Source organism: Pantherophis guttatus, chromosome 18 (assembly GCF_059756535.1).
Source record: "Pantherophis guttatus breed Tessera chromosome 18, ASM5975653v1, whole genome shotgun sequence".
Classification (NCBI taxonomy): domain Eukaryota; kingdom Metazoa; phylum Chordata; class Lepidosauria; order Squamata; family Colubridae; genus Pantherophis; species Pantherophis guttatus.
This window is the reverse complement of record NC_142080.1, coordinates 13,843,209-13,869,212: the sequence shown is the minus strand read 5'-3', so window position 1 is coordinate 13,869,212 and position 26,004 is coordinate 13,843,209. Positions and strand designations below refer to the sequence as shown.

At 50.9% G+C, this 26,004-nt stretch overlaps 1 protein-coding gene across 4 annotated transcripts in view; it reads right to left on the bottom strand.

The window, feature by feature from the left end:
- MEF2D (myocyte enhancer factor 2D) overlaps positions 1-26,004 on the bottom strand; it is an 86,809-nt gene that overhangs the window by 15,009 nt on the left and 45,796 nt on the right. For all 4 annotated transcript variants that reach the window (XM_034427016.3, XM_034427017.3, XM_034427011.3 and 1 more), the window contains exons 2-4: positions 24,267-24,545; positions 8,503-8,706; positions 2,606-2,743 (exon numbers count right to left, since the gene is read on the bottom strand). In XM_034427016.3, coding sequence (XP_034282907.1) covers positions 2,606-2,743; positions 8,503-8,706; positions 24,267-24,320 — 396 coding nt within the window. In that variant the 5' untranslated portion in view covers positions 24,321-24,545. The remainder of the gene's footprint in view (positions 1-2,605; positions 2,744-8,502; positions 8,707-24,266; positions 24,546-26,004) is intronic.

Below are 26,004 nucleotides of genomic sequence, written 5' to 3'. Positions count from 1 at the left end.
AATTCAGTTCTCAGACAACCTTCATCCAGCACAATTCTCCCGCTTGGCAGATCCAAAGCTGGTGGAGCAACTCTGGATGTTCATCCCTTAGACCAGGCAGGACGGAGGGCATGAAACTCATCAGTGAGCAAAAATAATCCCGAAAGTCAAAGACAGAAATGGAGGAAGAGAGAGGTTGGCTTCACAGCAGGCACGTAAGAAGGAGTTAGCAACCTGAGCCTGACACAAACTGGGCAAGAACAAAGGGAACAACCACTCAACTCCACACCCCGCAGGGTCAGGAGCCGCTCTCCAGAGAGAGAGATTTTGGGCCCTGGCAAAGGGAGAAGCAAGCAGGACAGTTGGGATGAGGCTGGATGAATGAACTAATTTCACTCTTCCATTCCAGAGGAGTGAAAGAGTTGGGCATTTTAATCAGAGAGGACACACAAGAGTCGCAGGGCAAGAAATGAAACCACGTTCTTCTTTGCTGGCAGTTGGAGAACATCTAGGAGGGGCTGCCTTAGGGGTGGGGAGGACTTTTTGCAGGAATGCTGTTAAGTGCCGGATTCATCCAGCAGGAAGGTGGCCTAGCCGCCCTCTGAGGTCCCTGCATGGGTGCTTGGTGGGGAAAACTTTGCTGAAGAGATGGCCGTGAAACTCTGGCCAAGACGCCAAGGCCCTGGGGCTTCTGGGGCTTCTGGGGTGCCCATCCACTCCAAGGAAGGGTAACTAGCAGGTGCCTTGTCTTTTTGATGCCAACTGAGAATATTCAGTCCTTCGCCATGGTTTAAATCACTACAAGAATCTGGTGGCTTTCATTCCTCTATTTACTGGACGGCCACAGCTCTTTCCCTGTGCTGCGTCTGAAGTTTTCAGAGGTTGCTGCTGTTGTGGCAAAGTGGGGAAATCCTTGACGTTGGTGCGCATATGAGTGTGCAAAGCCCTGGAGGATGCTCAGAGCAGCCTGCCACACAGCAGCTGCCTTTCCAGAGGCTGCAGCCTCCTCTGCTCGGTGTGTGTGTCCTTTCCCACAGGTAAGGACGGATCTTGGCTGGAAGCTGCTCGGTCAGAAGGGCCCCCGACTGGGTCCGGCCCTGGCACTGCCTGACCGCTCTGTAATGGCGAAGTCTGCGGGAAGTGACCTCTCTGGAATCGAATCAGAGCGGAGTTGCTTTCTCCCCATACCGGTCTCAGCAGAAAGCCTGGGCCCCATTGCCTTGCCCACCCCGTTGCCTTGGGACCGTGGACATGCCACTTGCTTTGGGGAAGAGTCTGGGGTCTGCTGCCACCTCTGCTTTCCCCCTTCTCTGTTTCTTCTGCCTTCAGCCGCCCCAGCCTCCTCTTGGCCTCATGAACAGACTGGACCTTGTGGGGCAGGAAGAGAAGAAGAACTGCCAGGAGCTGCAAAGGAGGCCCACAGCTCTGGGGGATGACACCGAAGCTCTGGCCGGGCACAGCTCGGGTTACTAGCTAGTTAGGCAGAGGGTTAGGTGGGGGTTAATTCTCTCAGGAAGCTCATGCACTCCCCCCCTCCTCCCAAACCGCCTCCACCCCCTTCAGACCTGTGACTCTGACTCAGTATTGTCATCCCTGGAGCCAGTTCAGGGGCCGCATTCTCCTGTCAGCCCCTCAGGAGTGGAGCCCAGACAAGGCAGCCCCCTGCATGTCCCCGTCAAGGGTGACCCCAGCTGCGTCCTCTCAAGCCATTTTCAGGCCACACCACCCTCAGAGGCTCTGGGGGCAAAACAGGCCCCAGCCGCCCTTGGGTCTCCTGCCCACCAGAAGCAAAGTCGGCCTGTTTCACAGCTGATCTCCTGCTGCTGTTTTTGCACCGAGACCCTCAAACCAAAGAGAGTTGAAAGGAGAGAGAAAGGCTGGTGGAGAGCGTTGTTCTTATAGGATGGATTTTTTTTTTTACATTTTGTAAAAAATGTGCCGTCACCTATGTGAGAGTTGGGCGGTTATATACATTTGTTTAATAAATAAATGCTAAATAAATAAAGCCAGTCTGGCCTGATGCCCAGAGGGAGGGGGGCAGACTCTCTCCTCTTTCTCTCTTGGGGGGAACCTGTGTCAGAAAGCACGGAGGGCAGGACAGTCTCCTCTGAACCTGCATCTCCCTGGCAGAGCCCCTTCCTTCTTGATCTCCTCAGGGGACCAAGCCCCTGCCCGCTCCCCTTTGCTCCCCCAGGCATATGGGAGGGTCTTGGCCAGGCAAGCAGATGTCAGGGAAGGGCGTCCACACGCGTGTTAATGTCTGGAGGACGTGCAGGGCTGCACAATGTGCAGGGCACACGATTTGGCAGCTGCCCTTGCCATGCGGAGGGGAGCGAGTGGGCTGCCCCCCGTTACTCACTGTGAGCCTGTAAGTCTGCATCATTTTATCAAACTCCTCATCAATCTTTTTATACTTTTCTTCAGTCTGGGGTGTCAGGGTAAAGATGTCCTCCCCGTCGGGGCTCTCACCCTCTCTATGCTTCTTGTTCAGCGCCTGTCCGGCCAGTGTGGAAGGGAGGTCGGGGGGGGGAGGGGAAGGTCGAATCCAACAAACAGACGAGAACGAGAGAGAAGAGAGAGAGAGAGATGGTGAGGGGTTTCTGGCCGGCTGGGGGCAGCTACTTACGCCGTAGCGCTTGAAGAAGTTGTCCAGGTCCTCGCTGGCTTTGCGGTACTTGTCCTCCGTCAGAGGGCTCTGGTCAATGGAGTCTTCCCCGTCGGGTTCGGGACTCTCGCAACCATTAAAGCCTTTCTTTCTTAAGGTCTGAAAGCACAACCGGGAGACGTTCAGGTGGGGCCTCGGCTGAGCGGTTGGCACCTGGGAAGGGACGGGAGTCCAGGTGCTCAAGCGGAGGAGACCCCCTCCTCTGGCCCCCCTGCCGTTCCTGGTCCCACTTGTGCACCTGCTGGGTCAGTGTGGACCTTGGGCCAGGCCAGGGCTGATCTGTGGTCACTGGAGAGCCCAGGGCCAGCAGGAGGTGGCTCTGCTTCCTGGAGACAATGGCACGTTGAATTATAACAGAACCCCAGAACTCGATTCCAGGGAATAAAACAAACTGGACAGAGATCCCCTGGATCTGAAGGAATTTGAGAACCTGCTTGGCGGCTCGTCCGCGTCCCCCTCGCTCGAGGCCCATCGCTTCCCAGGCAGAAGAGAAGCGGCTGCACACTTCCCATGCCTGTCACGAGAACATCAAACGCCATGTTTACCAAGTATTTATTCCAGGCATGGCAGCTGATTTGAAGGCTGCCTTCCGCTGCCACACTTAATCATTGTGTTTTCAAAACACCAGAAGCAATTAGACCCCATTACGGAGCCCCCACTTGCCAATGCTTTTTGCAAGTCAAGTTGCAGCAAGCTAGTGGGGAAGTCTTGATCTCTTGTTGGGCTAATGAGAAATGGAAAGGGGTCTCTGTGTGTGCTTGGGCGTGTGTGAGAGAGGGAGGGGGAGGGGGAGGGAGAGAGATGCCCTGAACAGTAGAGGGAAAAGACCCAGGCACAGAAATAAGGCTAACAGACATGGATTCCCAGAGGAAACGGGGTCATGAACACTCCGGACTTTTTTTCCAATGTAGACCTATGTACTGTGAGTGACCATTATTAATTCATGGAATTATAATTTTAGAAAGAAGAGGAAGCTGACTTTGGGTGAGAAAGAGCCAGAATCCCATAGCGCCAAACTTTACCCTGAGCTATCGAGGCGAGAGGAGGCGGCCGGCACGTATCCCGGCTATGATTCAGGCACCAGGCAAGGCTTAGAGCAGCTGTCCTCTTCCCTCCCCCCTCCTGGAAGGGCAGCTCAGCCCCTTCCCCCACATGCCCTTTCCAGCAGCCCAGGAAGTGGGGCGCCCTCTCCTGGGGCTGCCCCAAAGGCCAGCTTCTGCCCTTGGAAGAGGAAGAGGAAGAGGAAGTGGTTCTGGAGCCCAGAAGGACCAGGGAGAGGCGGGGGGGGGGCACCTTCCCACAGCCACCATAAAGGGGATGGAGTGGAGCACCTCTTCATGGCATTTAAATTTAATGAATAAAAGAACAAACAAACAAACAAAATAAAAATAAGACTCCTCCTCATAACCAGCCTGGCAACTGCACTGAAAAACCAGCACGAAACACAGAAGGCAGCAACTCGACCGCCAGCCACATCTGGCTTCCCAGCCTTCCATCTGGGCTCCGCCACTGTAGCCATCATGGGATGTGGCTCTTCTCAGAGTGGCCCAGATGTGGCCCACGTAGGGTGCAGCTGTGCAGCCCCTGCTGACCTCAGCTGCAACTTGCAAGGACGATCCTGCAATCCTGTCCTTTACAAATGTGGGGGGGGGGGCATATGAACAAAGACACAGGGGGAAACTCACTCTTGTGGGGGTGGCTGGGGTTGTAAGCAGCAAAGAAGCATCCACTCCCCAAATTCAGGAAAGACCCCAAAGGCCTGAATTCAGATGGGGGGGGGAGCAAGAGCCAGCCAAAGAGCTCAGGAAGGAGGGGAAGGCAAGCAAAAGGGGAAAAAACGCAGCAGCAGCAGCAAAGCCTCACCAGCATTATAAATGGCCACCAACCGCAAGGGTTTTGCTGAGACCTACTTCTCTGAGCCCCCGCCCCCACACTGGGCCACCCATCTCAGTCAGAAAGTTTGTGCCAAGGAAGATGGGGGGAGGGGAATGCAGTAGTGCAGTAAACACGATTCCTCCTCCATCCCCCTTCTGCTTCTTGTTGCCATTGGATTCCGCCCCCCCAAAGAAAATTGGGCCAAGCACTGTTTTTCTGTAGCCCTTCGCTGCCCCGCACCCCCCCCCCCGGCACACAAGCAGGGCCCTTTGTGCCAGGAGCTGAGGGCGGACGAGAGCCACGGCTGGCGTGCATGCCCGAGACCTGGGGAAGTGGCTCAGGTGATCTTGAGGAGGGGGACCGCAGACCCGTGCCATGTGAAGCCGGGGGGGTGTGCGCTAAGACTTGGGAGAGCAGGGGGGAAGCTCACATAGACTGGGGCTAGAAGTGTGGGTGGAAACACACAGAATGGAATTTAACAGGGAGAAAATGAAAGCCGTGCAGCCGGGCAAGAAAAAGGAAAGAAACATCTACAGGATGGGGAAAGTCTGGCTCAAGGGCAGCACATGGGAGGAGGGCTGGGGGGCACCAGTCTCACATACCCAACTGAATGCACACATTTCAGGCAGGAAGCCCAGAGTTCACCACTCAGCTCTGGATCCACAGTACCCACCGATTTGGGGACCGTTGTGCCAGCCAAAATGACCCAGCTCTCCTTTACGTCCCCAACTTAACTGTCATGTTAAGCAAGAAAATGTTCAAAGTTGTTCAAAATGTTCAAGGTTGTTCAAGAAATTTGGAAGAAAAATGCTCCCAAGGATAGGGTGGCATTTCCATTTGGATTCGGAAAGGGATGAAGTTCTCACTTAAGTGACACCTTCTGTATGGAGACGGCCCTTCTGGAAGGCAGGGATGATGAAGTCAGTAAGTAGGGGGGCAGGGACAGACAGACAGACAGACACGCACGCACGCATGCAGACGGAGCAGCGAGGACCCCAGGGAAGGCAGCCCTATCTAGGACAGCCCTAATCCTTCATTCAGATTAGTTGATTTCCTGGCCACAGGGCGTCCGCCTTACCTGGATTAACCCATTTTGCTTCTCCTCTGCCCCAAGTGACTTCCCTGGCACCTTTGCGCCAACTGCCAAACAAGATCTGGAGAGAAGCCGGGGGCTGTGGAGGGGAGAGCCAAGGTGGGGGCTTTTCAGTGAGAGGAGCTTATCTTAGCAGTTCCACGACACTTTTCATGTGTCCTCAATGGCAGACAACCATACCATCTGGAAACACTGCTTCGCCCAACATGGTGCTTGATAGGAAAGGAGGGGAGGCAATCCTCGTTTGCTTGCCACAGCCTTTGGGCTACCTGGGACTGGTGGGTCAGGCAGGTGGCTGGACGCAGCCGGGGATTCTCCTGGGTGGGCTGGGGGAAGCTCATGCCAGAAGGCCCTTTGCTCAGCCACTACGGCCATCCCCGGGCACAGAGTCCCTGCACCTTCCTCACTTCCCCAAAGAATTACAGTGAAGGGCCAATTGGGGAGCCACCAACGGAGCCGGGCACAAGGGGAGAAGCTCAGGCCCATCCCACATGTAATCTCACTCGCCTAGACCCCAGCAAAGATCAGCCCCCCCCCCCCAAAAAGCCTCACGCTCCCTGGCTGGCAGGGGCTTCAGCAGCCCTGCAGGAGACCTGGTGGGGAGGCCTGGAAAGTGATGGGTGGCCTGGGGCAGAAAAGGGAGAAGCCAAGTCAGTCTCCCCCCCAACCCCTCCCCCCCTGCCCCCCCCACCGGCCCTGCTAGCCTCACAGACTTTGAAACACAGTCAACAAAGGCTGGATGTTCCTAAACAGCTCAAGTGTTGATCCCCAAATGGAATATGACTCTCAAATTCTAGACCTCTTTATATTTTATTCAACTTACAGTGACTGTGTGTGTGTGTGTGCATGCGTGCATGCACGTACATGTGAGTGAGAGAGTGCAAGTGTGCACCTGGCACAAAATCCCCACCCCCTCCCTGCAGAGTGATTCCTCCCCCTCCCCCTTCCTATTCTCTCCCATCTTGAGCAGATAAATTGAATGACTAAAGGTTTTGTGTGCCTTAATTTCTGCTCACTTGTAATGTCAATAATTACCCAGCCAAACCATTCATTTGTCTAGATCCTGCCAAGCACAGAGAGAGCCACCCACGGGCACATTTTCATTGAAAGGTGACAAAGAAATGGCAGCAGCGGCGTCTCCCTCTTTGGGAAACAGAGGGGGTCGGACGGAGGGGTTGGTCTTCAGAACGCCCCAGAGGCCACCTTGTCACGCTCCGTCCTAGGGCTCTTCTGACTGACCTCCGGTCTCGAGCCAGTTCTCCTGAGCATGCAGGAGTCACACTCTGCGTAGCCACAGTGGTGGCCCTAAGCTGTCCGTGATCCCAGGCCCCGGAAAGACTCACACCACATTGGAGCAGCTGCTTAAAGTTGTCCCCTTTGGGGCAGCCACGTCACAGGCTGAATGGAGCCACTTCAAGGTAGTGCAGATTTATTTGTTTGTTTGTTTGTTCAACTTGTATGCCGCCTTTCTCCGAAGACTCAAGGTGGCTTACAATGCATTTAAAAACCATATATAAAAACATTAGAAATTAAAACATTAAAAACATTAAAACCCATTCACACCATTCATGGCCGGATCTTGCCAGATCGCAAGAGCGAGATCAACGGCCCCAGGCCTGCCGGAAGAGCCAGGTCTTCACCGCTTTCCGGAAGGCCAATAGGGTGGGGATGGTCTGGATCTCAGGAGGTAACTGGTTGCAGAGAGCTGGGGCAGCCACAGAGAAGGCCCTCCCCTGCGGGCCCGCCAGCCAGCATTGTTTAGCTGACGGGACCCGGAGGAGACCAACTCTGTGGGATCTTACCGGTCGTTGGGAGCTATGCGGTCTCGAAGATAGCCTGGCCCTGAGCCATGTAGGGCTTTAAAGGTAATAACCAACACCTTGAATTGTGACCGGAGACCAATAGGGAGCCAGTGCAGCTCGCGGAGAATTGGTGTAATGTGGGTGTACCTAGGTGCACCCACAACAGCTCGCGCGGCTGCGTTCTGGACCAACTGTAGTCTCCGAACACTTTTCAAGGGTAGCCCCATGTAGAGTGCATTGCAATAATCTAACCGTGAGGTGACAAGGGCATGAGTGACTGTGAGGAGAGCCTCCTGATCCAAGTAGGGTTGCAACTGGTGCACCAGGCAAACCTGTGCAAAGGCCCCCCTAGCCACAGCTGACAGATGTTGCTCTAATCTTAGCTGTGAGTCTAGGAGGACACCCAAATTGCGAGCCCGTTCTGAGGGGGACGATTTCTCCCCCCCCAGAACCAAGGATGGACAGTTGACATAGACTTTAGGAGGCAATACCCACAGCCACTCGGTCTTGTCTGGGTTAAGTCTGAGCCTGTTGACTCCCATCCAGACCCTCATGGCCTCCAGGCACAGGCACATCACATCCACCGCCTCACTGACGCGGGGTAGAGATATACAACTGGGTATCATCCGCGTATTGCTGATACCTCACACGGTATCGTTTGATGATCTCACCCAGCGGCTTCATGTAGACGTTAAATAGGAGGAGAGAGAGGACCGAGCCCTGAGGCACCCCACAAACGAGGGGCCTAGGGATCGACCTCTGTCCTCCTACCAATACCGACTGTGATCGACCAGAGAGATAGGAGGAGAACCACCGTAACACGGTGCCTCCCACTCCCAACTCCCTTAGATGATGAGGGTTTGCTCATTTTCTGTGGCTTAGGATATGGGGCATCCCCTATACCATTTGGTTACGATACGGGGCACCCCCGGCCCATTGGCCCCCAGCTCAATGGCCATGGAGCAAGGCTAAAATTCTCTCCAAATTCTCCCCAGAGCCCCACTGAGCTAAGCCAGGCTCTCCAGCCAGCCTCTGGCACGGTAAGCTCAGGAGTGGAGCCCTTCCCAGGCAAGGATGGGGCACCGTACCTCAATGATGTCTGCGTTGGTCCGGCTCTCGTGGGGCTCGTTGTACTCGGTGTATTTCAGCAGCACCTTGTCCATGTCTGTGCTGGCGTATTGGAAGAGCTTGTTGGAGTGGTTGAAGATGATGAGGGCGATCTCGCAGTCGCACAGGACGCTCAGCTCGTAGGCCTTCTTCATCAGCCCAAACTTCCGCTTGGTGAACGTCACCTGCAGCAGAGAGCAGCCGGCCTCAGCGGGAGAGGGGAGCCCAGAGGACGCACCCCACATTGGAAACGGTCCGGATTCCCCTCTCTGGGTTCGGGAGCCAGAATTGGGAGCAAACCTAGGAAGTGGAGCTCAGTTTTCTGTCTTGGCCCTGACACCCCTTTCTTTCTCCTCTGTCCTCTCAAGATGGAGGCTGCCTCGGAGTGAGTGCAGAGGCCAGTTCCCTAGGGCCTGTGTTATGCATGACTTATACTCCCTCAACTGAGGGACCTTAGTGCAACAGCCACACAAGCTCCCTTCTTGTACAACACTGAGGTTTGTTGGTGAAGCCTCATACGAAAGGAACTTGACTGCGTCTTATATCAAAATCAGAGAGATTCTCTCTCCAGAAACGAAGCAAGCAGGAAAAGCTGAAACTCTGATGAGGGCAGAAGCTTCATGGCTCCCTCAGCCTTCCCCCCCGCCCCCGCTGCTGGACGATGCCCCCCATACAGATTTCAGCCCCCCCCCCAAAGCCCTGGGTGGGATAGCTCTGGGCTAGCCCTTAGGGGAACCCTCACTGAGGCAGGCCTTAGTTGGCAAGAGGGAAGCTGTTTGATAATAAAGAAATAAAATACGGAGCGTCTCTGACCCCGTCAGCCCAACTTCTTATCTGCAAATGAAAGAGCAAGCAAGGAGCAGATTCTGGAGGACTGCACTAGAAAACTTCAGCTGAGGTTCCCAAACTCTATCTTTCCCTGCTTTTTTAAAAAGTGCTTTTGTTCCTTTGTGCTGTGGATAAACTGACTAATTTCCCTCCTCTGGGCAAGTGGGCAATGGGGAAAGAAGCTCTAACATTTAAAGACTCCTGCTTTAAGGTGGGATATACAATCCCCCCCTCCTCTCCAGAAGGAAACTGCTGTGGTTCCTGGCCCTTGAGGGAAGGCATCAAAGTGTCCAAAAAAGGCTTTAGAATCCAAACCAAAGAATTACAAGACTCTTTGGGTGGGGGGGGGGGGCAGAGCTGCTGGCTCATCACCACTATCTGCCCCATCGAAGCGCCACATATCTGGGTCTCAAATCTGCTCTCCCAGGGAATATCTGGGCTGACCCACATTAGCTCTGCCTCCAGTTTAGATTCAGTGGTTGCTTCTCTTCCAGGGGACACAAATCTGGGATGCTAACAGTAACCTAATATGGGACAATGATTCCACAACCTGGGGTGCTTTCTTGGCAAAATGAGGGGGGTGGGGAACGAAATAAATTCTATAACCATCCCCTTGTACTGTAGAATCAACCCTTCCTTCGGGAGACAGGACACTCTCATAAGAGGTGAATAAAATCTTTTTTTTTTAGCTTTAAGTGACATCCCAAACATTTAGTGGTAAAGGAGATAAAAATGAAAATGTGTTCAAATATAATCACTTAAAAGGATCTGGCAGGAAAAAAGGTATTTAATTATGAGGAAACAAGGCAGATTATAAAATGATGCTGGCCTCTGTCATCAAGAGATCCAAGTTGCATAAAATATACAATTACTGAACTTGTACAAAGAGAATACAGAAGTCCTAAAAAAAGTTCCCTCTGTCTCAACTAATCCTGGGCTTTTCCTCCAGATCTCTGGAGATTTCTGGCAATTAATTCTGAGGCTTCTGGAGACATGGAATAAACCCCATTTCTCTTCCCAGTCTTGTTCCAAGCTTCTGCCCTCGTTTTTAAAAAAGCAAAAGCATTTTCTCCTTAGCATAAATGGGGGGCTTTGGGATCAGCCCGGCCCACATGATCTCAACCAATTTGATCTCTCCTGCCAGTGATCCAACCCTGATGGCTGCAGTTCCCTCGTGCCTTCCTCCTTCCTCCCAGCAGCCTTCCTTGGTTCTTGATCTGGCTCTATGGAGGCCTCCTAATCCATCCGAGGAGGCACCCACTTTCTGAAAGGCCAGGAGGCGAGAGTTGGCTCCCCAGCTGCAAGGGAGGGGAGGGCCAGGCGGCCTTGGAGCAGAGTGGCGGGAGGGAGACAGGACTGGTCCCCCTTCTGTGTCTTTGCAGAGGCTGCAAAGTGGTTAATAAGATTGAGTCCTAATCGCCTTTCATCCACCGGAATGCTGAAGGACACCCCCCCCGTGCCTCCCCGCCACCCCCCCACCGAGGAAGAGGGATCAGCTTGGGTCTTCCTCTGCTGGGCAGTCACGTGGCCAGGCTCTGTGGTGGCAGCAGCGGTGGGCAAGAGCCCTGGGAGTTCAGCGACAGGCAGCCGCTTCCCTTCTCCGACCTGCCATCCCAGGGTAAGGCTGCTGAGCAAGGGCAGGATTACGCTGACTTCCCAAAAGCTGGGCAGGGAATTGGGGGACGGGGGAGAGGAAGCCGGAAGGGCCAGATCCTTGGCAAAGCCAAGCAACCCAATGCCCACCCCAGCTGGAGCCCAGCTTTCCTAGCAGTGGTTACAATAGGAGCAGCCTCTGCTGAATCTGGCCCTCAAATACCGTCTCCTCAAGCCAGGAAGCCTCGCCCTGCTTTGCGTCCTGGGCAGCCTCTTTGTGTGCCCTGAAGCTACAAGGATTTTGTGGAAAAGGAGGTGCCCTCCCCCCAGGAAATGCCAGATGCCCAATTGCCAGGAAGCAGCCTTCTCATCTGGATGAAGCCTTCCGACTCCCAATACCTTCGTTCCCGGATCCGGGGGGGGGGGAGCATAAGTGCCAGGAGGGCCCATGCCTCTCCAGGATGCCCCACACGGCCCTTCCCTCAGCTGCCCATGGCACTCTCCTCTGGCTTCAGTCTCTGGAAGGGGAGAACAGGCCCTTGCTCAGCCCCACCAGCCCAGCTGGGGCTCCTCTAGGTGCTGGGAGTAGCACAGGAGAAAAGCCAGCCCGTCACCCCTTCCCTCCCAAGCATGGCTGGCCCTCAGGGGCCCAGTTGCAGGGGGGTGGGCGCAGGACAAGGAGACCCCTACCCAGAAAATCCAGAGGGGGTTGCTCTCCACATGAGAGGACCCCTCTTTCATCGCAAGACCTGGGCTTGCAAAGGAACCAAGCCTTTGGGACAGATTGTTTCTGTTCACTCCCCATGGATTTAAAAATGTCACATTAAAGTTACATTTCAAAATCTGAGAGTGACCCATCTGGCTGTCGTCTCCCCCGGGGGGGGGGGGTGGAGGTGTCTGCAGCTGAGGAGAGGAATTGGCCTTCCCTTCAGGTGAGACTCCCCTCCCCTCGCCCGTCCCGGGTCTCTTTCAGCTGCGGAGGCTCTTGGCCCATTCGCTCTCTCCTGCAGGAGGCCCCATAAACCTGTCACCCCCAAGGACAGTCCTCTGGCCCCGTCTTCCGAGGGAGGCAGCCATGCCTGCCGCCAGCTTCCCTTGGCTGCTCACTGGGACAAGATTTGTACCTGCCATGGGTCGGTGGGTCTCGTACGACCAGCCTTACGGCACAAGGCCATGCCTGGACGGAGGGACGTGGTGATGCCCTTGGGACTCTTTCAGCCCAGAGCCTCTCTTGGGTTGAAGGGGGGAGATGCTGCCATGGCTCCACGGCCTTGAAACGGCCGCACGACTGGCTCTTTATTTTAAAAGGAGGATCATTCCTCTCTTCGGCTCCTTCTCTGCCCCCAAGTAGACTTTGGCCAAATGACGGGAGGAGGAAGAGCTGCCTGACGCTGGCTTTGGACACGGTCGGACTCAGGGACAACTGGAGGCTTCATCCGGCACGCATTTGCAGCAACACAGGGAGTTCTGGCTCCCCCCAAATCAGCTCCTGTACTTTTCAGAGCCTTCCTTTAAGATCAGGTTGTGAGGCCCTTTGAGACTCCTTGAATGGTTCTCACCAAGAGAGGGGCTTCTGCAGGCCCCTCTCAACGGGGGCCTCCTCCGTGGCTTTGCCATTTTAACATTTTCATGGCTTGGTTAAAGCTACTCAGAGCCATTTGCAACTGAACTACTAACAAACCACCGTAAACAAATAAATAATAAACAAATGTGTGTACAGATGCCATGAAAGAAAAAACCACAAACATAATGTGGAGGCACAGATGTTTGTAGCAAGATTTTTTTCATCCGGTTCTCTCCCCTCCCCCATTGCCTGGGAACCCAGCAGCACGAGAGCCAAAAAGGCCGGGCAAAGGAGGCGAAGGGGCAGAGTGGGCCAGGCACCCTGGGAGGCCCCAAGGGGTAGTGCCTGTTCCTGCAGGACTGAACCCACGAGATAAAACCTCCTCTAAAGCAGCTGCTGGCGGAAGGCATAAAAACCACACGGCATCCCTCTTTGAATCAGCCTGTGTCTGCCTATGTGCAGAGTTTGCAGCACTCAAAGCACTTCATGTGCAGGCCTGGCCGAAAACCTGAAAGGCTGGCATGCACCAGGCACCAACCACCCCACGCTGCAGATGTGGTGGCGATGGGGCAGGGACAGAAGGGATCGGCTTCAAGTGAGGCCTCCCTGGGACGTCTTGCGAGGGGAAATCTGAAGAAGGGGGCAGAGGTGATGCATCAGGAAGAAAATTCCGCTTCCACCCGTTTCTTCCTCCCTCCAGTCCCTGCACCATCTCTTGTACACTTTCCCCATATTTGAACGAATTTTCCCCGCTGTGAAAAGCCCTGGCACCCACTTCAGGGCCTCGCCATGCCAGCAGGAAGGAAGGCAGGCAGCGCCTCTAGTCAGCTGCACCAGCCAGAAGCCCATCTTCCCCTATGGACAGCCGCACAAACCAAGACCCCAGGCCTATGGGGAGGCTCCCAAACTCCTCCAAACATTGGCAACAATAAACTCCTTTAGAGCGTGACAGAAGAAAGCAATCGCCCATCCTCGGGGGCTCATCAGACCCCGAATGCTGCTGGGCCCCAGGAAAGTTGCATCTCTGTAGCATCAGCAAACTACCAGCAGCCTGCCTGGTCAAAAATTCACAGCAAAAACTGGGCGGGGGGCGGGGGGGTTTCTGTAACTGTGAGAAGGACAATCACTTAAATATGAGCCAGCCGTGTGCTGCTGCAGCCAAAAAAGCTAACATAATCCTTGGTTGTATATACAGAGGCATAGAATCAAGATCACGGGAAGTATTAGTACTGCTTTATAAAACCTTAGTAAGACCACACCTGGAACACTGCATCCAGTTTTGGCCACCATACTACACAAAAAATGTTGAGACTTTGGAAAAAGTGTAAAGAAGAGCAACTGGGAAGATTAGAGACCTGGAAACTAAAACACGTTGCAGGAACTACGTATGGCCAGTCCAGAGAAAAGAAGGACTAGGAATGCCATGATAGCAGGATTCCAGTATTTGAGGGGCTGCCACAAAGAAGAGGGGGTCAACTTATTTTCCAAAGTACCAGAAAGCAAGACAAGAAACAAGGGATGGAAACTAATCAAGGAGAGAAGCAAGCTGGAATATTCAGGAGAAATTTCCTGACAGTTAGAACAATTAACCAGTGGAACAGCTGGCCTTCAGATGTTGCAGCTGCTCCAGAGGTGGTATTCAGCAGGTTCTGACCAGTTCTGGAGAACCCGTAGCAGAAATTTTGAGTAGTTCAGAGAACTGGTAAATACCACCTCTGACTGGCCCCACTCCCATCTATTCTCTGCCTCCCGAGTCCCAGCTGATTGGGAGGAAATGGGGATTTTGCAGTATCCTTCCCCTGCCACGCCCACTAAGCCACGCCCACAGAACCGGTAGTAAAAAAATTTGAATCCCACCACTGAGCTGCTCCATCACTAGAAGTTTTTAAGAAGAGACAACAGCCATTTGTCTCAAATTGTGTAGGTTCTCCTGCTTGAGCAGAGGGTTGGACTAGAAAACCTCCAAGGTCTCTTCCACCTCTATTCAGATTGATTCTGATGGAAGATGGTGGAAAGGGGGAGTTAGATGGCCCAGAGTAAGCCCTTTCCTACACACACACACACACACACACAATGGTGGGCAACCATTGTGATTCCTGGCGAGGAGTGCAGTGTAAATGCACCAGCCAGCACAAGGCAAACCTTCAGCACCCACCGGAGATATCTCCAGATATCACAGAAAAGCAACTGAAGCATCACCAAGCCAGGCCTGCCCACCGGTGGGCACCATGGAAGAGATGTGAATTCTGCTCCCCACCCCCTTGCAAAACTGAACAGCCCCAAACAGTTCCTCTCTTCCTCCTTCCTTCCCTTGTCAGAGTCACATAGGCAGCAATTCCACCTGGTTGAATCTCCTGGGTCCAGAGGAAAAGCCTGCTCTCCAGCTCTTGACTTCACCCCAAAAGAATTGGGGGAGCCCAATTGAATGAGCATGAGTGCTCCTAATCCCTGGGTGCTCCATTGCTGGAAGTTTTCAAGGAAAGCTTGGATATCCATTTGTCTGGGCTGGTATAAGGACTCCTGGCTTGGGCTAGGGGTTGCACTGGATGATCTCTGAGGTCCTTTCCAGCCCTAAGATTCTGTGACTCTAAACAACCCCAAATTGTCCCCTGGGAAAAGCATCCATCAGTCTCGCCACACTAAAACGGCAGGGCTGGGGAGGTGGGGAGCATCTTTGGGTTCAGAGGCAGCCCGTGGAAGGTGGGCCGAGAGAAGAGACCCACTAGATTCAGCCAGGGCAGGAATGACAAAACAAACCAGACAGAGAGGAATGGCCGCCTGCAGGCAGCGTGAATGTACTGAACAGCCAAAAATGTTGCATCCAGACATTATTTTGCTATAGAACATTCAAGGCTTCAGAATGCATTACTTTGAAATTGATTTCTGCTTTGCACAATTGTTTGGGAGACAATAGCACAACCCGGCAGAGGAATGTGACATTAAGGCACAAGGGGTTGCAAGTCCACCATCAACCAATCAAAAGGAGGACAAATAAGGCAGCTTAAAAACTATGGAATTCCAGCAACAAGCTTCTGGTGTACTCCTGTCCCTATTTACGTATTTGCAGCCACTCTGTTTCCTAATTCCATGACACAATAAAGGAATGGGCGAGTCAGGGAGGCACCCCCCTCCCACCCCCCCTTGCCATCACTGGGGTGTGGGCCCTGAAAGTTTGGGGAGCGGAGCAGGGCCTCCCGGCGGGGCAACATTCATGCGGTCTGGTTCATTCAGTCATAGATTCCAGGAAGAGCCAACCAATCTTGCAGCTCAGCCAGGAGGGAATTTGAACCCAGCTCCTAGGGAGCTTCCTGCTCTTCTGCCTTTCACTTCCTAAGGAATCGTTCCTTCAGGTCAGCTGGGCTAATTTTGGTGGCCAGTGGGGTCTTTGCAAAACGAGACCCCTGGACCCTGCTAGGAACCGAGCGGGCATCTCTCCCTCTGCCTGCCCTTTCAGCCAGGACAGGCTTCAGATCCTCATCTGGAGGCATTAACCTTTTAAGTCTAAGAGGGCCATCAAATCCTCTTCCTCTGGGACATAAGCTCTGTGCTGGGAGGCACGGTCACAACGCCCCACTGCCTTTCAGAAGTGCTAAGGCCGACCACGGGCGAATCTGCTGCCACAACATCCGCTCTGTGACTCCTGCAAATGTCATTGGGGTGGCAGGCGCCACGTCTGCCCCAATGAGATGGAAACTCCTGTCCCTCCCACCCCCAGGGCCCCTGCCCTCCAGGAAAGGCCCATCGCTCATTCCTCTAAGGCCTCCTTTCTGGGGGAATGCCAGCGGTGAGGACCTGCTGCAGTTCAGCCCCCTCTGGCTGAGAGAGGATTAGACGCTAATCTTGCCAAGATGCCCACTGAAGCCAGGTGGTCCATGCAATCATCTCCAGGATCTGCCCTCCCAGGACATCCCACTTCCAAGGTGCCACCCTCCAAGCTGGGCCCAGAATTACCCAGACTGGTACAGAGGAGGCCGGTGGGTGCACTCCCCCCTTCTGCTGTGCGGTGAGCAGGGAGGTCAACTAGGGCAGCCACCTGCAGGACGGATGTCTCCCCTGGACCTGGGAGGCAGGTGACCAGCTGCAAGGAGCAGCTGCACCACTGGAACCCAATGCTCGTAGCTGGGGAGCCCTTCCCTTCCCCCCAGCTCTGCCCTGACAGGAAGAGAGAGAAAGGGGCTGGCTGCAGGGGCCTCCCATAGCAGCGGCAGGGCCCTATTTCACAGGGGAACCTCAATTCATTCAGGACTCCTAAGAACATCCCAGCCTGCCAAGTATTTTCTATGCTTTTCACAGCTCCCAGGAACTCTGCAAAGATTTATTTATTTATTTATTTATTTGTTTGTTTGTTTGTTTGTTTGTTTTTAAATTTGATTTATATGCCTCCCTTCTCCGGAGACTCAGGGCGGCTTACAATGCATTATAGCAATAGCCTGCATACTTTTTTGAATATATCTGCTTATTAGGGCTTTCGCCCCCCCCCCCCAGTGGTGTTGTTCTATACAAAGTTGGCTTATTGCCCCCACAATCCGGGTCCTCAATTTACCTACCTCGAAAGGATGGAAGGCTGAAACTCAATTGCAAATACATTATTCTGGGTGCTGAATATCAGTAAAAGTAACCAGCAAAAGACAACCCAAACTGAGCAGTTCTCCAACTGTGATCCAACCTACCCATCCTGCATAAACTGAGGGGCTGGGAATATCAAACCTTCCCACTCACCACAAGGTGGGCTCAGTTGTCGGCCCGATCTGGTGCAGGGAAAACACGTGGGGGCTTCCCAGGCCCCATAAGGAGCTAAGAGGGCCAGAGCTGTCCCGGCCTCTGGGTGACTTGCTCCAAAGGGCAAAGGGCAGAGACACGGCCGAGTGCAGTCGCTGGACAGAGCCCAGAAAGGGACCTGAGCAACTCAGGGGGAGAACGGCAGAGAGAGGCAGGCCTGTGGCCTCCAGGGCCTGGGAGGAGCTCTCCAGCAGCTTGAATTTCCACCCAGAAGATTCCCAGGAGCAAGTGAGCGAGGCCCATGGGGCGGAAGTGTCCCATGAGCAGAGCCCATGCCTGGCTGTCTTTGGGAAGGACGGGCCCTAAACTCAGCAGCTTCATGGGGGGTTAAGCAAAGAGGGAAAAAGAGGGAAGCTCTGGGGCTTCTCCCCCAAAGGCGCCTGAAGAAAGGAGGGAGCACTGGCCTCCCATTCCCCACCTGAGCCCCTGAACCTCTCCAGGATCCCACGGTGTGTAGCTCTGAAGACCTCCATTCTGCCAGGGGGGCAGGACAGAAATCCCCTGCCTGCCACCGATCACCAGAAAGGGTCCAGATAATCCAGCTCAGAGCGGATCCCAGGGACTTTATCCGCAGCAACCTTGCAGGGGCTTCCCAGCCCCTCCCTACCCAAGAATAACCAGGTCACCTTAGTCAAAGCTGCTGGCCGGCAGCCTAAAGATACCACAAGGCAGAGGAATCTATTTTGCTGCTCTGACTGCCATCGAGTCACCTTCAATGGAGGCTCCCAGAGCCGCTTGGTCAGATTTGCTCTCTAGACGTCTCTTCCCATATTTCAAGCCCGGCACCTCCTCCCAAAATGAGGGGCTCTCTGCGATCAGTAAGCAGCAAGAATCCACCTAAGCACCTTATGATCCACCCACTGATTCCAAGCCACACAGGGGATCAGTCAGGGGACCTTGAGGACAGGCTCCTTCTACAGGGTCCATCAAACATTTGGGGTGGTTCTATCAAGCAGCACCTTCCTCCTTCCTGCAAGAGGGCAGCCAGAGAGAACTGGAAGGCAAGAGGAAACATCTGCCTAGGGCAAGGGATTGATAGCAACCTCCTCTCATTCCAGAGGTTGCCTCTGCCGGAAGAGAAAAACTAGATTTGATGTGTGACAACACCCCCACCACCCATGTTTCATCAAGTCCACAGTTGCCGTTCTTATTCAGACCCACCTCCAGGAAGGCAGATTGAAGCCCCCAGAGACCATAAGCTGAACCATCCCTGCACTGCCGAGCCAGCCACGGATGGAGCCAGCAGCTCAGGGAGGGGAGGAGGCAGGTGCAGTCCCAGCAAAGCCATTCGGTCCCCTCACGCCCATTTCTCCACAGAGCAGTTGGATCTCTGAAGGCCACCGGCATCTCTTGGGTCATCAAAGCCCCTGCCCTGCCCTGCTCTAGGACTATGCTGCCCCTGAAACCTGGCTGGGCACATTTCCAAGGACACACACACACACTTCTCAGTGCCCAGCCAGCAGGGACACATCTGGGTCGCTCTTCTCATCAGTCATGAAGGGGGCCGGGTCCATCCAATCTCTTCCCCTTGGCTGATGGCCCATCTAGGAAGGATAGCAATAGCACTTAGACTTATATACAGGTAATCCTCGACTTACAACAGTTCATTCAGTTACCGTTCAAAGTTGTAACGGCACTGAAAAAAATGACTTATGACCATTTTTCACACTTATGACTGTTGCAGCATCCCCATGGTCATGTGATTTTCATTTGGATGTTTGACAATTGGTTCACATTTATGACAGTCGCAGTGCCCCGGGGTCATGTAATCACCTTTGGGGACCTTCTGACAAGCAGAGTCAATAGGAAAGCCACATTCACTTAACAACAGGGTTACTAATTTAACAACTCCAGACATTTACTTAACAAATGTGCAGGAAAGGTTGTAAAATGGGGCAAAACCCAATTAAAAATTTCTCACTTAGCAATATAAATTTTGGGCTCAATTAGGGTCATAAATCAAGGACTACATGTACCGCTTCATAGTACTTTCCATCCCTCTCTAAGCAGTCTATAACTATCAGTGAATTGCCACCAAAAACCTGGACCCTCATTTTAGCGACCTCAGAAGGACGGAAGGCTGAGTCAACCTTGAGCCGGTCAGGATCAAATTCTTGGCAGTGGGCAGAATTTGTACTCTAATCACTGCCCATAAGGAAGCTTCTGCCTCTTGTTCACACTCCCAGCCCTGGGCCTTAGCCTTAAGCCCTCCTTCACCCACAACCACAAATCTACGCTGCTCCTTCATCATGGTGAGAAATCACAAATGCTCCCGTGTCCCCCAACACCTCTACACCCCAACCACAGAAGTCACTGAGCAGCCATGCGCACCCCCAGGGAGCCCTGAATCTTGTTTCTCCTACCCAATATTTCTTTTCCAACAGAGCAAGTTATCATTTGACCCCAGCAAGTTTTCTCTGCTTTTTAAAAAAAAAGATTTAGTATTTGAATAACTGGGCTATTTTTCCCTCCCCCCCCCCATCCTTCACTGTGGCCCAGGAACCACAGGAACCCCTGGCCCCATTGAAAAGCTCTCACTGTGGGTGAGAGCCCAAGGCCTGAGCTGTGGGTCGGAGGGTCTCCCTCTTAAAAGCATACACCCTGCCAACCCTCCTTTGTTTCCAAGGACACCCTCAACCAATGGCATTCTTTGCCTCGTGTGAAATGGGCCCCACCCTAGACAAGCCAGAGGGGGCGGCCGTGGGATTTAGCCAACATCCTCCTAAGAATGAAGTGGATTGTAGCGATTTGTCTTCTGCTTGAAAAAGAAACATTGTGACTTGCCATTTATTCTGGATTACTTTGAAAATGACTATGGATTTGATCTTGGAGATTCCGATTCTGTCTATAGGAGGCTTTATAGGTGGAAAGAAAGAGGAAATATAACAGGACTAGTAAAACTGAAACTAACTGGCGCAGGAACAAAAGAAGAGAAGCTGATGGATTTTATACGGAATAGAAGTTACAAAGAATTAAAATGACATATAGAGTTTTAAATATGGCAATACTGAATCTGAAGTGGAATATTATGGACAGATAGGGAAATGAAGAAATAAAATATATAAAATGAAAACGGAATGCTTAAATGTTTAAATGAATTTTAAATACAAACAGGAGGTGCTTATAGAGTAATAAAGATGGAAAATAAAACAAGGTAATTAAACTAGAAAATTGATGTAAAGGTGGACAAAAACGATATTGTTGTGAAAGAATAAGAGTATATATTAATATTAGATAAATTTAAGAAAATTTATTAGATTATGGGAGAATATGTGGAGAATATGTTTGATGTAATATGTTTCAATTTCAAATTGTAAACAAAATTGAGAATGGTAAATATGATTAAATATGAATGATTAATGTATTAATTGGATGATAAATTAAGATACAAAGATTTAAGTAGCAAAATAAGACTGAGTTTAATTTGTTTTGGAAATGATTAATATTAAGAAACATGTTGGAAATCACCCAGGAAGAGTATGTTGGGAAAAAGTTAAATAATGGATAAATATACTGAAAATTAGCCAAACAAGTGGAGATATGGAGGAGAATATGCTGAAAAGCAGCCAATAACACAAGCTGTGACTCAGCCAAAATAATAGAAATGGTGGAGGAGAATATGCTGGAAAACAGCCAAAACAAGAAATGCTAGGTACCAGCCAAACAAGAGTTGGAGATGTGGAGGAGAATATGCTGGAAATCAGCCAAATTAAAATATGCTGGAAACCAGCCAAACAATAGTTGGAGGTATTGAGGAGAATATGCTGGAAAACAGCCAAAATAAAAGATGCTGCGAATCAGCCAAACAATAGATCTAGGTGTGGAGGAGAATATGCTGGAAAACAGCTAAAATAAGATGCTGGGAATTACCCAAATAATAGTGAGGTATGGAGGAGGATATGTCGGAAATAATTTGAATGTAAAAATGTTGGAAATTAATTAAAACAATAGATACAGCGTGAAAAAGAATATATTGGAAGACAATTAAAATGAAGTGGAATGAGTATGAAATGAATCTGTGTAAAATGAAAAGTGTAATAGATGATAAGTTCAAGAAAATTAAGTGTAAATTAATAAGTTTTAAGATTTAAAGATTTGCCAAAATGGGTCTAGAGATTAAAGAATGCAGAAAGAAATTTGATTTATAAATTGAAATAAAAATAGAATTGTATACATTTGGAAATTTATTTATTTATTTATTTATTTATTAATCAAATTTCTATACCGCCCTACTCCCGAAGGACTCAGGGCGGTGAACAGCCAAGATAAAATACAGACAATACAAATATTAAAAATCCCTTAAAATTATTAAATATTTCGGCCGAAATTAAGATTTGTGGTGATAAAATAGTAAGGCAAATACTTAGATTAAGAGGTTAGAATATTTCTTAAAAATTTGTGTTTTGATTTTAATGTTGAAAGATGTAATGAGCTAGATAGAATTTTGATTTAAAAAGAATGAGCCTTGGTGGCACAGCAGACTAAAGTGCTGTTAAATAGCACCAGCTGCCTGCAATTACTGCAAGTTCAAATCTCACCAGGCTCAAGGTTGACTCAGCCTTCCATCCTTTAGAGGTAGGTAAAATGAGGACCCGGATTGTGGGGGCAATAAGCTGACTTTGTATAAAAAAGAACACCACTTGGGGGGGCCTGAAAGCCCTACTAAGCAGGTATCTACAAAAGTATGAGGGCTATTGCTTAACGCATTGTAAGCCGCCCTGAGTCTCCGGAGAAGGGCAGCATATAAATTGAACCAATAAATAAATAAATAAATAAATAAATAAATAAATAAATAAATAAATAAATAAATAAATAAATAAATAAATGGATATAAAAAGTTGTGTCTATTTGGAAATTAAGATTTGTGGTAAAACAATAGAATGGTTTAGATTAAGACATTAGAATTTGTGTTAAAAATTTATGTTTTGACTTTTAATTTTAAAAGATGTATTAGAAAAAATTTGGAATAGAGCTTGGAAGAGAAGTGTAAGCGATTGTACCTATTTATGACTGGATCAAGACCGTTCTTAAAAGATGTATTTTATGTGTTTGTTTTTTTAAAAAATAAAAAAATATTTTTCAAAAAAAAAAAAATTCTGCACACTCCTACTCCAAATCACTGCAGAATGCTGAGAAACATGATCAAGAACGTTCAGTCAGTCAGTCAATCGTGGGACTTTTGATTGATTGATTCAAATCCACATACATTTGCACATGAATGTAGCATTTCTCCTCAAAATAACAATCTTTTTTTTCAATACTTCATACTTATATTACAAGGTTGCTGTTGCCTCCTTCCTCTGCTCAACCCACCCCACCCAATGCAGCTTTTCCTGGGAGTTCAGCTGCCCACTGAAATGGGGCCTCTAGATGTTCAGGAAGCCAGGAGTTGGGGGCCCAATGGGTGAAGGAAGGTTGGAGATTTTGTTCAGATTCAAGACTGACCACCTCAGGAGTCCAACTGGATTGAAAGAGATTTCAGAGCACTGGGGGAGGGGTGAAAATGGGGGCACATCACACAGAGACATTTGGGACCCTCTAAGAGCACCCGCTGGGCACACAGGGGACCTTCCAGGAAACAGACTGAAGGGGGTGTCCAATTGCATAAGCATTCCTCTCTGATGGTCTCCCATCCCAAGCCCCTCCTGCTCCCAGTGCCAACCAGCCCACCCGGGCCTCTCCCCACGTTTGCCCGCTGGGCGGGCTCGGCTGAAGGAGACTCTTCATGTCTCCTAATAGGATTTGCAGGTCGCCCTGAGCAGAGGGGACCAAGGGAGCAGACCTGCTAGGCAGCTGGAAATCCGAACAGGCCATCGGCCACCAGGGGGTCACTCTCAGACCTTGATCCCCAAAGGGCAGGGAAGGATGTGGCCATAGCACATGATGCAAACACAAGCAGCAGGTTGATTAACTCGAATTTGGGACTGTACAAACCCAGCCACTGCTAAGATGTCACGGAGGCAGAGAAAACTCCTTTGCTAACTTCAGCGCCTGAAGTGGCCTCCCAAGAGGCCATACTTCTCCATTGGCACTCCAGTCATCCTCTGCGTTGCTTCAAGGGAATCGAAGGAAAGCCAGTGCTTGCTTGGAAGTGATGGTTTGAGTTTCCCAGGTCAATTTGGGAATCTGTTTCCCCTTTAATACCAGGATAGGATTGATCCCCACCCCCACCCCATGGAAATCCACAAATCCTTAGAAATCCAACAACTGCAAGCCCAGAGTTTCCTCATTTACTTCAAAGCAGAAATATGGGAAGCTAAGTTTAGAACCATCCTATCGTCTTCCCCACCCAGAGATTCCAAAAGACGTCAGAAATGCTGATTTAACTCTTGGTTTCAGTAGGTCTGAATTGGGGGGTTCCTCGCAAAGTTGGACATGAAGTTGGAAAGAACAGCCTGTATCAGTCATGACATCAAGCAGCCTCAGTGGAAACTGCTTCCTTGATCCTAATCCTAAATTTGGATGGATGGATGCCCAGGAACTTTGAGGAAGAAGCTGAAAACCCTGAAGATCTCTATTTACAAGCCAGATGAGCGAGAGCAGGAATGGCTTTCCAGGCCATATCCTTGAGCGTCACCATGCTCAGTGGTCCAATAAAACGAGAACCAGAAGACAGCCAGGGATGTAGTCCCCAGCCAGAAGGAGAAGGGTTGGAAAGCAGCTGCCAGACCCAGAAATAGCAGGAAAGGACGCCAACCCCTGGAAATGAGTCTGGGTGGGGTCTTCAAGGGGTCTGGCCCTAGACATCCCAGAGCCTTGTGATCCTAAAATGCAGAGACACACCTACCCCCTCCCCCAACCCCCAAAGATGGTCCTCTGGGTGCCTCAGATCACCAGAAGCCCACCAGGCACAGCCAGGCACGCCAAGCCTCTCCCCGGCTTTGATCCCCTTTGCTTTACCAGCAAGAAGGCAGAGGCCACTGTGAATCAATTGGGATCAGTTAAGGACACAGACAAATAAAGCCACTTCATGCGACTGACCTGCCGGTTCCTTTCATCCGTAATCCTCTGGATCTGGATCTTTTTCCTCCCCATCTTCTCACAAGATGAGGTGACTCAATTTTTATTTCAAAAAAGATTAAAAGGGGAAAAAAATTCAAAGTGTTATCATCCAAAAAAAAAAAAGCTTTCTTAATAAAAAGAAAAAAAAAGTAGAAAAAAATTTAAGAAAGCAAAAACAGAAAGGTAAATTTCTTCAGTTCATGATATTCCATTCGGTATAAATCCAGACGGGGAGTCATAAAAAAGAGATCAGGAGCCCTGCAAGGAAACAGAAGGGAGGAGAAGAGGTTAAAAATCATGGCTTGGCTGGGTGTGAGGTGATCTCTAGAGCCAAACTCTCTGGGGCTGCAATACCTGCATCTCTCTCCCCCCTTTGAATTCCTTTAAAATTAGCTGGGGATCCTAGTACACACTTACACACAAGGAAAAACACCATGTGCACAGTTCACCCCCTTTCCCGCCCCTGACAATCTTACAGCAGGTTCCTGATAAAATCCTCCCCCCTAAAACACCCCAGGAAGTGGAAAGCCGGGCGTTGGGGGGGGGGCACACACCCCAACAACTTCCAATTGCTACTTCTTAACAGGAGGTTGCTTTTCCTTCTGATTCTCCCTAGAAATACCAGAATTTCGCCCTGAACTCCTCTTCTTGCGTATCTTCTCAGGAGCTCAGCTGCTCTGGGTAATTGGCAGCACAGCGGAAGTGCCTTCTGAGTCCAAGAAAGGCAGCCCCTCCGCCATGGCCTGACTTGCGTGCACAGCCAGCTGCAAGACAACCTCCCAACGTCCCACCTGTCTTTTTCAGGAAGCAATTGGGTCTCTCTCCTCCTCCAAGCCATGGAGGGGGAGCAGGAGAGGAGAGGGTCCCCTGCCTGGAAAAAGCCCCACAGCTCCACACTTAGCCAAGTCTCCATCAAGTCAGGCGTGCCTGGTTTCCTTCCCGAGCTTCGTTCTCAGTCTGAGATTTTCTGTCATGCAGTCCTGAACCCCATTCAATTCCTCTGAGGTCGGCCAAGGTCAGTCCAGTGCAACCAACACATTCAGGAATGCAAAAAGATGCCCGCATGCAAACATTAAAAATAGGATAACTAAAAGTTGATCAGTTTTCAAAGAGAGGCTATTGGACATGGTCCAGTGAAGGGGTTTAGACTTGATGACTTCTTGAGTCCTTCAATCAATCAACCAATCAATAATATTTGCTTGGTCAATGAACAGCAACATGTTACAAAATCAAAAGGAATAATTAAAGTAATTAATACAACACAATGGTAGCGAAAGATACAACAGAATAAGTGAGCAGCAGCTGGGCTTGATTAGGTCTGAAGTCCCTTCGGACTCTATGGTTCCCGAGAGGACAGAGGGGCCTCTGATGCAGGGGAAGGTCAGAGGCGCCACCATCCCTTTTCTCCTCCCCAGGAAGGGAGGGAGGGAAGTGGAAGGAAAGTTTCCACTCACAACACTTCAGCCCTAGAACAGCACAACAGGAAGTGCAAACTGTACACACCTGGCCTGTGCAGGCACAAAAGAGCCACAACCAACAATCACTTCGTGGTTTGTGATTCTTTCAAAACAGGCACATGGGCGCTTGGCGTTCTGAAAGAACCAGAGGCCCCGAGAGGCAGCCACCTTTGCGCCTGGGAGGTCAGAGGTCAAATCCCTCACTGTCCCCAAGCCCACCGGAGTGGGCCTGCCCAGTAGACCTTTGCCTGTTGGGCTGG